Raw genomic sequence first — 11,199 nt, forward strand, 5'->3', positions numbered from 1 at the left:
TTTACTAGAAATCATCTGAAATTAGAGGTTTAATTTGTTAATTAAAAATAATCAAATAAATTATACACAATATATAGCAATAATAATTTTTGGAGCTTCAAATTTTTTAGGCTTGAAACAACAAGTGATTTACTTATTTTTGAAGAAACCAAGGATTTTAAATATTTGACTTTCTTAACCACTTTAAAAGCAAAGATTTTAAATATTTGACTTTCTTAGCCAACTTAAAAGCAAGAATTTCGATTATTTGATTTTTCTTGGCCAATTTAACGTGTAATCTATTTGTTGAATTGTTAATGAAAATGTCATATTTTAATCATAAAATAATATCCTTTCGAATGTCACAAAATATTGTCAAAAATGGCTCTTTGTTAACTTCTCATCGCTTTGGTTTTTTTAAAAAAAATGTATGAACATTTTGCATTTTTAAGTTAAAGACATTTATTTTATCGATATAAGTTTATAAAATGTGGTTGCAAAAAAGGAAATCAAATCAAACGAGAATTTAAATAATATTTTTAAAAGAATGAATTGATATTATTTTATACCGGGAATATGATATTTTTCATTTACAATCCTCTCTCAAGACATAGGCTGGACCTCATAGGTATTAGGGAAAGAAAATTAATCAAACATACATGACACTTTAATTTGGAGAAGAAAGTCAAATGAAATATTTATTTTAAATTGGCCAAGAAAATCAAATAAAATCTTTCATTCATATCTCACTATCTATAGTCCTCTGTCAAGTAATCTCATAATTTTTCATATAATTTTTTGTTCAAGTCTTTATAACTAACAACATTTATCTCCAATTTTAAATGAAGGGCGAATTGCCCCATTTCAAATGCAAAATTGGTTCATTCCCGTTGTTTTGGAGTAATCATTACCAGAGAGGGTATTTTTTTTAGTTATTTGATAGTTGGAGGACAATATTTTTGAACAAAATACGTAATGGAAAATAAAATAAACCTATTTTGAATAGTCAACAAATATATTTAACCCTTTTCTCCTCTTTTTTTTTTTTTTTAAAAAAAAAGAATCCTTAATTAGGTCAGCACAAAACATAATGCATTACACCATAATAAAGTAAATCTTGTAGGTCTATGTGTACTATGTAAATAAACACCAAATAAAACCTTCTTTAGAGAACAAAGTTATTTAGTGAACAAAATCACCTAGGCACAAGTATATAAGGATTTATACTATTTTGTTTGTTAAATTATTCACTTGTTTTACAAAGATGATTTTACAATACTAATAATCCAATTTTCTTCGTGTTTTGATGTTAGTAATTAAATTAATGTTAATAATTTTGTGGTCCTTAAATTATAAACCGTGTATTTATAAATCTCAATCTTGGCGATACAATAACGAATATGCCTTATTAGTTGTAAACGTATCTTCATCAGCTTTTAATTGGTATGAGTGTGTAAAATTTCATTTAGAAAGTAAATTCATAACTAACATACACCTAATATACACAAAATGAATCAACACTAATCTTTGATCCCCATTAATAACATGTGATGTAAATATGTGGTTGATAATGCTTTCTACTAGCAAGCTTTTTATAACTAATTAAAATGTATATAAAGGCTACAAGTTCTAAATATTTATTCAGTATTTTCTTTTCACAACTTACTATTACTCTGAGAAGAAAAAATTATGGATCTCAAAGGCAAGTTGATTGCGTCAATAGAGGTAAACTGTGGAGGACATCCTATTCATGATACTATTTACATCAATACTCATCATATACCCAACATAGCCCCTAAAGTGTTCAACCATTTTGAAATTCACATGAAGGTGAAACTAGAAAGGTTGGTTCGATTGTTAGCTGGAAAATTAACCAAGGTAACACACACTGTTATACTCTCTCTCTCTCCCTCAATTTTCTTGCATCAAATTTTTGTAGGAATAAGTTATAAAAACACACCTAAACTATAGTGTAATTGTCAATTACACACTTAACCTATGGGAGGGTCCTATTACCCCTTTGAATTTATTTATTTTCTTCTATTATTTACTCCTTAACTAATTACTTGGTAAAAAATAATAAGTTTAAAACATCATGTGCATAAACGCATCTATACTAGACAAAAAAAGGAATTTTATTATTTAATTTAATATCTTGAGGGGCATGAAATTTTACTCAAAATCTTGACTTTGTATTTTTTTTGTGTGTGTTTAAGACTTGAGAGACGATGAAAGAATTAAATTAAATAAAACATTAAAACACTCTTTCTTTGCCTACTCTAGGGGCGAGAATGCACAAGATATACTTTAACTTGTTTTCTTTATTAGAGTGAAGAGTTAAGTAATACACAAAAGTAAGTTCAGGTGGCTGATATATATATATATATAAACCCAACATAATTATTTAAGTGTAATAGATAATTTCACCATATTTTAGGTGCGTTTTTATGCCTTGGTGTATTTTGTACAAAAGTCATTTTAAGAAAATTATTTTCATAAAAATGTTATTTGACAGTATTTAGTTGAGTTTTTGGCTAAAAACATTCCTTAACTATGAGACAAACTTAAGGTACATTCTTGTGTTATAAAAATGAACAAAAAACATTTCTTACGTATGTCAAAAATTGCAATATTCATCCTTCCTTTAGTTTCTTGGCATAAACTAATGGCTATGGTCTAAAAGTCAGCAGTTTGGCCTGTCAATTTGGATTCAAGAAAAGATAAAATTCAAAGTTGAATAAACAACATAAAATACTACATACAACTTGCTTAGTTTTGTCATCTACCAATCAATTGATTCAAATCCAATTTGCCAAATGCATACTTAAGTCAAAAAAGAAAAAAATATATCAAGAATTAAGTCTTAATAGATATGAACAAGAAAATCAAAGCTAAAATTGAAGCATTGAAATAAAAGAACTGGCAGTAATAAATACAATGGAAAACTTATTTAAAAAGAAAAAAATTGTATATTGACCAAGTAAATCATCCCTTTTATGCAATGTTGAAGCATTCATATCATAAAGAGTTAGGTTGAAAGATTATACAGAAATGAAGTTTCTTGTACTAAGAAGTTCCACTGAAGCATTTACTTCCGCTAAATCCTCTGTTGTCTTTCTTCATCGGACCCGTTTCCATTTTCGTTGTCTGTTAGCCTTCGCTATTTGATCCAAACGGATTTAGCCCATATTCACTCGTCGGATTACTGTATTGATCACTGTTGCATAAAAGTCGTCACACCCTATTACAAGGTTGTGGAGAAAAGATACAGGGAATAGAGCGGGAGGAGGGAGGAAGAAAAATGACCATAGCCGTTAGATTTTGCCAAAACTAACGGAAGGATGAATATTGTAATTTTTAACATATATAAAGGATGTCTTTTGTTTACTTTTATAACACAAGGATATATCTTAAGCTTGTTTCATAGTTAAGAAATATTTTTAGCCAAAATCTCGTGTTTAGTTATCATAAATATATTTCAAGTAAGAAATTTTGCAATAAAAAGGAAAAACAAAATTTCTTTCACTTGTGAGTGGAAGTCTTTTCTTTAATTAAAATTGCTTTTAACTTTTAACTTTATTTTTGCTTTTTGCTTTTAACACTTACCCCTTATTTGGATGGTTGTTACCCGTTGTATTAGATTGTATTGTTAGTTTAAATAAAATATTTGAGTTGATTATTATTTACGCTTTGTTTGGATGATTTTTATGTATTGCTACATAATGTATCATATTGTATTGTATTTTATTGTGTTATATTGTATTATTTTAATTAGTACAATGTTTGCATAGATTGTATCATTTTCCATCGTTACATAATATCACACATCAAGAATTTGAATGATAAACCTACAAGAAAAGTAGGATACGGGGTAGAGCTATTATGAAAATGTAGATAAGGGATAAAAAAGAATTATTAAATGATAAGTAAACACAAAATGAGAAGAAAATATATATTAAGGTAATGATGCAGTCACACCAAATCGATCATTACATAAAATGGGACTATTTGTTGTTACTTAAAAATGGATTTAAATAATACGATACATTACAATTTAAGTAATAATCAAAACAAACATTGTATTTAATCTAACAATACAATAATACAGTAACAACCATCCAAACAAGGTATTAAATTTTATTGTATCGTATCGTTTAAATTCATCGTTAGATAATTACAAAAAGTCTAATTTCGTGTAATGATTAATTTGGTGTGATCACATCATCACCTTAATAATATTCGAAAGAAATTGATCACTTGGAAAGTGATTGGAGGAAATATGTTAGAGTTGTATAATTCCTTCACTATTATCACATCCAGTGAACACCAGTGGACGACAATCACATTTATGTACGAGAAGAAAACTGAAGATACAATAAATACAATAGATATTCATTCCTTAAATTTCTCCCAATCAATTTTTCAACTTTCACAATTCTCTCAATTTTACATATAATGCGCTTCTGTCTCATAACTAGAATATCACGTATACTATTAACACTCAAAAATCTTAATTTGTTCAAGCTTAATTGGTCATCTGAAAAAATAATTTCATGACCGAAACTAACAACATCTAAGTTTTAATTTGATACAGTGGAAGATGGGACTCAACAAATATCATGTTGAAAAATTGATTCGAATAAAAAAAAATGTTAGACTAATAGTTCTAAAGTTTGTTTTTTTAAAAAAAAAAATGTAACGACTTGTTCCCGCCATTATGGATAAGTCAAATGGGGAAGAAATTTGGGCCAAAAAACTTCTGAGTAATAACTTAGAAATTTTGAGTCTAGGCCTGACTTGAACAAAATCTGAGTCAGGTGAGATCTGGGGTAAGCCGGTGTAACGACATGTTTCTGTCGTTATGGATAAGCCAATTGTCACGACCCGAATTGGAATCATGATGGCGCCTACTATAATCTCCGAGTAGGCAAGACAAATCCAACTCAAAAGCAGAAGTCAAACATAAATTTAAATAAATAGGTAAAAATATAAAAGAGCGGAAGCAAGAATAATATAACAAAAGAGATCGGGCCAAGGTATAGATATGCAAATACGATTCAAAATATACAAAAAAGTCTAAAAGTGACCAAAAACGACGAACTAATGTTAGACCAAACTCCGGACCTGGTGTCACCTATATAGAAGCTACTAAGTACAAAATCTGACAATATATACACAATACAGAACTGATTGTCCAAAATAAAAAAAAACAGTACAAAAAAATGAAGGTAGCAAATCTCTGAATGCCGGGAGCTCACCACAATCCGAATCTGGCACAGTTACGGATGGTTAGGCATGCGCTGGGGGTGGCTCGAACTAGGAGCTGCATCAAAAGGATGCAGAAGTGCAGTATAAGTATCAAAACACGGGGTACCCAGTAGGCATCATAGGCCGATCGAGATCAAAAAGAATAAATATATATAAGCATCACAGTGATACTAATGATAACATCAATGAATCATAAACTACAACTACAGGTGTATTGGGGGTATGGAGGGGCATACTAGGCCAAATGACCCAACAACAACAGATAACCACAATAATTGCCTTGACTCACAAAATACTGAAAGAGCATGCATATACATCAAAGCACATATGTAATAATAAACCCAAAATATTACGGAGCGCCAGAAATAACACTCGAGCTCATCAATATCAAGGTAATAACCAAAAATATGTATTGACGGGCCACTCGAAATTCACACCTCGAGCTTATTAATGGTGAATATAATAGTGTAGCCCAAGTTAATAAAAGGGCGCCCAAAATCATTTCTCGAGCTCATCAACATCATAAAAAGCCATAAAAAATGATATCACCAGTACTTTCCAAATCCTTATACTTATTCATTAACCCAAATCTTGATCCCTTCATTACTTCCATCCATTTAAGTGATTTTAAACATCGGTGGAGCAACCAATACAAGTAGCATAACAATAATCATGTATTACTCAAAATAGGGGAAAACCCTCGCCAGAGGCATCAAATTACTAACCTAGAACTCCAAAGTACCAAAAACACGGCGTCGGGCAGCCCAATAGTTCAACAACATAGTCAAGACAAAACACATTTACAACCCGAAAGCACACCAAAAGGGAAAATGTAACCAACCAAGTCAAACAAACGGTATCCTAAGTTTCAATCCTCTCCTTTTGGAATGTACTGAAAGACAAAGTCCTACTATCAAATATTTCAAGTTCTTACACTGTTGGGCTGAAAATGAAAACTTCATTGATACTGTAAGATCTTGCTGGGAAAGACCTGTGGATAGAAATCCAATGAGGACTTTCCATCAAAAACTGAAAAGAGTTTCTAATACCCTTAGCCACTGGTCTAGAAAGCAATATGGTGATATATTTGCTTCAGTTAAACAATTTGAGGAACAGGTTATACAAGCTGAAGAGAATATCATCAATGACAATTCTGAAGATAATAGAGCCAAGTTGAATCAGATAAATGCCCAGTATATTAGATATTTGAAGATAGAGCAGTCCATCTTGAAACAAAAAACTCAATTGCATTGGTTCAAAGATGGAGATGCCAATACCAATTACTTCCATGCCATCATCAGAGGGAGAAGAAGAAGGTTGTTCATCCATCAAATCAGTGATGAACAAGGAAACTCTATCCAGGGTGATGACAATATTGCAAGTGCAGCCTGTGCACACTTTGAGAAACTTTTTACAGCTGAGGAGAAACAAATCAATGAAGATATGATTAAATGCATCCCAAGGATAGTTACTGATCAGCAGAATGAATTATTACATTCCATACCTACAAAGTAGGAGCTAAAGGAGGTAGTATTTTCTATGAGTCCTACTTCTGCTGCAGGGCCAGATGGCATGAGTGGTAAGTTCTTTCACTCATGCTGGGATATCATTTGTGATGATCTGCTGAAGCTGGTGCAGCACTTCTTCAATGGTCACTGTATTCCCAGGTACATATCACATGCTTTTTGGTTCTACTTCCTAAAACTGAACACCCCAACAAACTGTCAGAGTACAGGCCCATCTCCCTCAGCAACTTCACTAGCAAGATCATATCCAAGCTCCTCTGTCTCAGACTTGCTCCCATTCTACCTCAGCTCATTTCTGACAATCAGTCAGGATTTGTTAAAGGTAGGAGCATCTCAGAAAATATAATGCTGGTTCAGGAGATTATTCACAACATTAAGAGGCCCACAGTTGGAGACAATGTAGTGATTAAGCTGGATATGGCTAAGGCATATGACAGGGTCTCTTGGTCCTTCACTTGTATGGTCATGAGAAGGATGGGATTTGGAGAAGTCTTTATTGATATGGTATGGAGGATCATGTCTAACAACTGGTATTCAGTCATCATCAATGGGGTAAGACATGGTTTTTTTCATTCAACAAGAGGTCTCAAGCAAGGAGATCCCTTATCACCTGCCTTATTCATTATAGGAGCAGAAGTGTTATCCAGGATGCTGAATAATCTTAACCAACACTACCTATATACTGGATTCCATATGGAAAGAAAGGGTCCACAAGTGAACCACTTGAGCTTTGCAGATGATGTGATCATCTTCACTGCTACAAACAACTTTTCCATGACTCTTATTATCAAGACTTTGAAGGTTTATGAAACAACTTCAGGCCAGCTAATCAACAAGGACAAGAGCCAGTTCATGCTTCCTCTTAATACCAATCCTGATATTATTGATAGGATAGGCAGGATCACAGGCTTCAAGTGCACACATGGTCCCATTACTTACCTGGGCTGTCCACTTTACATTGGACGACAGAGAATCATATACTATACAGGTATGGTGTCCAAAGTTATAAGAAAAATTAGAGGCTGGCAGAATAAAATACTGAGCTTTGGAGGCAGAGCAACTTTGGTGAAATCAGTGCTGCAATCTTTACCAATCCACTTGTTGTCTGCGATCAGACCTACTGCTACAACTATCAATCAGATTAAAAGCCTCATAGCTAACTTTTTCTGGGGGTGGGACAAAGAGAAGAAGAAATATCATTAGGCATCATGGGAGACTCTCAGCTATCCTGTGGAGGAAGGGGGTATTGGCATGAAAAATATACAAGATGTGTGCTTAGCCTTACAATACAAACAATGGTGGACTTTCAGATCCAAGAAGACACTATGGGAGAGTTTCTGAAGGCTAAGTACTGCCAAAGAGCTAATCCTGTTATAAAAAAATGGAACAAAGGTCAGTCTATTATGTGGAAGCACATGATGGCTAATAAAAGTGATATTGAGCCGCATATACACTGGCACATCAACTCTGGTACATGCAGCTTCTGGTGGGATGATTGGCTGGGTATTGGCCCCCTAGCTTATCATAACAACCATCTACCTAGACTCAACAATAGTAGAGTATCTGATTACATGGAGAATGGGGAGTGGAATGTGCAGAAAATCAGAAAATATGCCCCTCCTCAACTGGTGCAGCAGATACTAAGTACTGAGGTAGACCATCATTCCAACACAGCTGATCAAGCTTGCTGGAAGTTGACTTCACATGGTAACTTCACTTCTAAATCAGCTTGGTAAATAGTTAGGAAGAAAAGAGCCAAGACCCTGATTGATAGATGCACTTGGCACGCTAACATTCCCTTCAAAGTATCTTTCTTACTATGGAGAGCTGTGAGACAGAAACTCCCCACTAATGATAAACTTGTCCAGTTTGGAGCAGCACCAGCAGCATGTTCTTGTTGTTACAGACCAGGATTGGACAATGTAGATCACATATTTGCTTTTGGAAATTTTGCCAAGCATATTTGGCAACAATTCTCTAGCTCATGGGGGATAATACAAGGGACCTGCTCACTGAGAAGCATACTGATGAAGTGGTGGACTGCCAAGTCCAGTAATGAGGCTCAGAAGCTCATGTTGCAGGCCACTCCTATCTTTGTATGTTGGCATTTATGGAAGAATAGATGTGCAAGTAAGTATGGAGGAAAGAAATCTAGTACTACTAGAGTTAAATTCTCCATAGTCAAGGACCTTTACATGCTGATACACAATGCTTTCCCCTACATTAAGTGGCCACAGAGCTGGAAGGAACTGGTTCCTATGCTAGAACAGTGTCAACAAGACATGAGAGTGACCAAAGTTATGTGGATCAGACCTCCATCTTCCATTGTGAAATTGAATACTGATGGGAGTGCATTAGACAACCCTGGGAAAATTGGAGCAGGGGGAATATTAAGAGACCACAATGGTAACTTAATATATGCCTTTGCAACTCCATTGGGAATGGGTACTAATAACCAAGCAGAGGTGCAGGCAGCAACTATTGGCCTCACTTGGTGTCTTCAACATGGACATAATAGAGTGATATTGGAAGTTGACTCTGAATTATTGACTAAGTGGCTGAAACAAGACCTTAAGCCACCTTGGAGCATTCACAGATATGTTACAAAGTTACAATCCCAGGTCCAACAATTGGAATTTTTTCAGTGCAAACATATATTCAGAGAAGCAAACCATCCTGCAGATACCTTATCAAAATGCAGCCACATGTTCAATGATACACAACACTTCTACAACCTCCAGCAGCTACCACAGGAAACAAAAGGTTACATCAAGATGGACAAGCTAGGAATGGCAAGTTTCAGAAGGAAAACTCTGAAAAGAATCAAACTATCCTCTTGACTGATCTCATTCCCAATGTGTAATAGACTATTTACCTGTATTTTGTTTTACTTCTTCATATTCCACCTAGTTATTTCCTATTGTAAGAGGAGAGTCTCCCTTGTTTATTGCTTCAGTAGAAATAATATCACAATGCTAGAAGTAAAAGATAGAGTAGAAGTGCCCTCTACACATCTGCACCCTCCAAGAACTTCCACCTATCACAACACTCAAGAGCATAAAGCAACAACAACAAAGACCAGCAACACAACATCACACACATGGATCCACACTCAACAGCCATCAAAAAGGAAGCTTAAGTTCCAATTCTGTTTTCTATTGGGTGTCTCATTGTCCAGGTATCATGCAACTTTGAGCCATGTGGTGGTGTTGCAGCAGCTGAGCAACAACACATGGAGCAACTACAGTACATCAACAGCAGGTGGAGGCTCATTCAACTCTAGGAGTTACCTTTTTATTGGTTTTAATTTTGCAGGAATAATGTTTAAGGACCAACAACCCACCATAGACCTGCATCAACTCAACAACATCAATATCAATTGCAAAAGCTCCATTACATCAGCAGAAGTGAAGGCCACTAATCATCATCAGCAGCAACCTAACATCAACAACAGAAGTCAGAGGAAACCACCAACACTCAACAAATACATCATGCAACACCAAAAGAACTCCAAATTGGGCAAGATTACAGCAAATACACCTCCTGTAGAGCCCAAGAAGTTTCAACTCAAATGGATAAATAGAGACGTTAGTCGAGCGACCTTGAAAAAGTTGGCCGACTTAAGTCTCATAATGGAGCAAGTCTCAATTTGGAACTTCCAACTTGTGGAAAAGGCCTCCAAAAGTTGCAGGACAACAGAAAATACAGTAATTGCAAAGCCCAAGAAGTTTCAACTCCAACGAACAATCAAAGATGTTAGTCGAGCGACCTTGAAAAAGTTAGCCGATTTAAGGTTTGTGCATGTTTGTTTTTGGTCTTGCAGGCTTGGTTCTATGCATTTGCAGATAGCTGGAGATACACTAAAACATGGAACACTTGGAAACATGTTCACAAGCCACAACACACAACAACTCCAACAACATGCAGCATACAAGGAGAAACTACATGCCCACAATGGACATTCAGAACTACAGCACAGTTTTAGCTGTGCAGAAGTCCTGGAGGTAATTTTCCTCTGGTTGTTTTACTTGTGCAGGTACAATACACAATTGAAATCTCTAAGAACAAGGTCTACAGCAGGGCATGCTAGGACCTCTCTTCAGCCTCCCATTCAAGCCAACTTCTTCCCTGCAACATCTGTAACTAAGCTACAGCAGGGAATGAAGTGCAGGGTGAGTTGCACCATGTGGACCTGTCCAAAGGCCTCCAAACTTTGCAGGATGGCAGAAAATAATATAGGGATAAGCCCCAAGAAGTTTCAGCACAAACGGACAATTGGAGACGTTAGGCGAGCGACCTTGAAAAAGTCAGCTGCCTTAAGCCTAAAGAGGGTGCCTTTTTTCCAACTGGTGCAAAAAATCACCAAATCTTGCAGAACTAAAGAAAGGGCTGTTTGTGCATATCTCAAGAAGTTTCAACTCAATCG

The 11,199-nt window shown here is 34.9% G+C and overlaps 1 protein-coding gene across 1 annotated transcript; it reads left to right on the forward strand.

Moving 5' to 3' along the window:
* Positions 1–1,668: 1,668 nt before the first annotated feature.
* On the forward strand, positions 1,669–7,976 carry LOC129869869 (uncharacterized). The gene is made up of 3 exons (XM_055944454.1): positions 1,669–1,949; positions 4,300–4,355; positions 7,696–7,976. The coding sequence occupies exons 1-3, from the start codon at positions 1,669–1,671 to the stop codon at positions 7,974–7,976; spliced, it is 618 nt and encodes a 205-aa protein (XP_055800429.1).
* Positions 7,977–11,199: the final 3,223 nt, after the last annotated feature.

This window comes from Solanum dulcamara, chromosome 10, assembly GCF_947179165.1.
Source record: "Solanum dulcamara chromosome 10, daSolDulc1.2, whole genome shotgun sequence".
Lineage (NCBI taxonomy): Eukaryota > Viridiplantae > Streptophyta > Magnoliopsida > Solanales > Solanaceae > Solanum > Solanum dulcamara.

What these genes read in the sequence shown, in the direction of transcription:
- LOC129869869 (XM_055944454.1), top strand. Translation starts at nt 1,669, where the DNA reads ATGGATCTCAAAGGCAAGTTGATTGCGTCAATAGAGGTAAACTGTGGA. An exon ending in AAAAACACACCTAAACTATA is followed by an intron (nt 1,950 to 4,299) that starts GTGTAATTGTCA and finishes TATCACATCCAG; the next exon opens with TGAACACCAGTGGACGACAA. An exon ending in GAAGAAAACTGAAGATACAA is followed by an intron (nt 4,356 to 7,695) that starts TAAATACAATAG and finishes TCAAGTGCACAC; the next exon opens with ATGGTCCCATTACTTACCTG.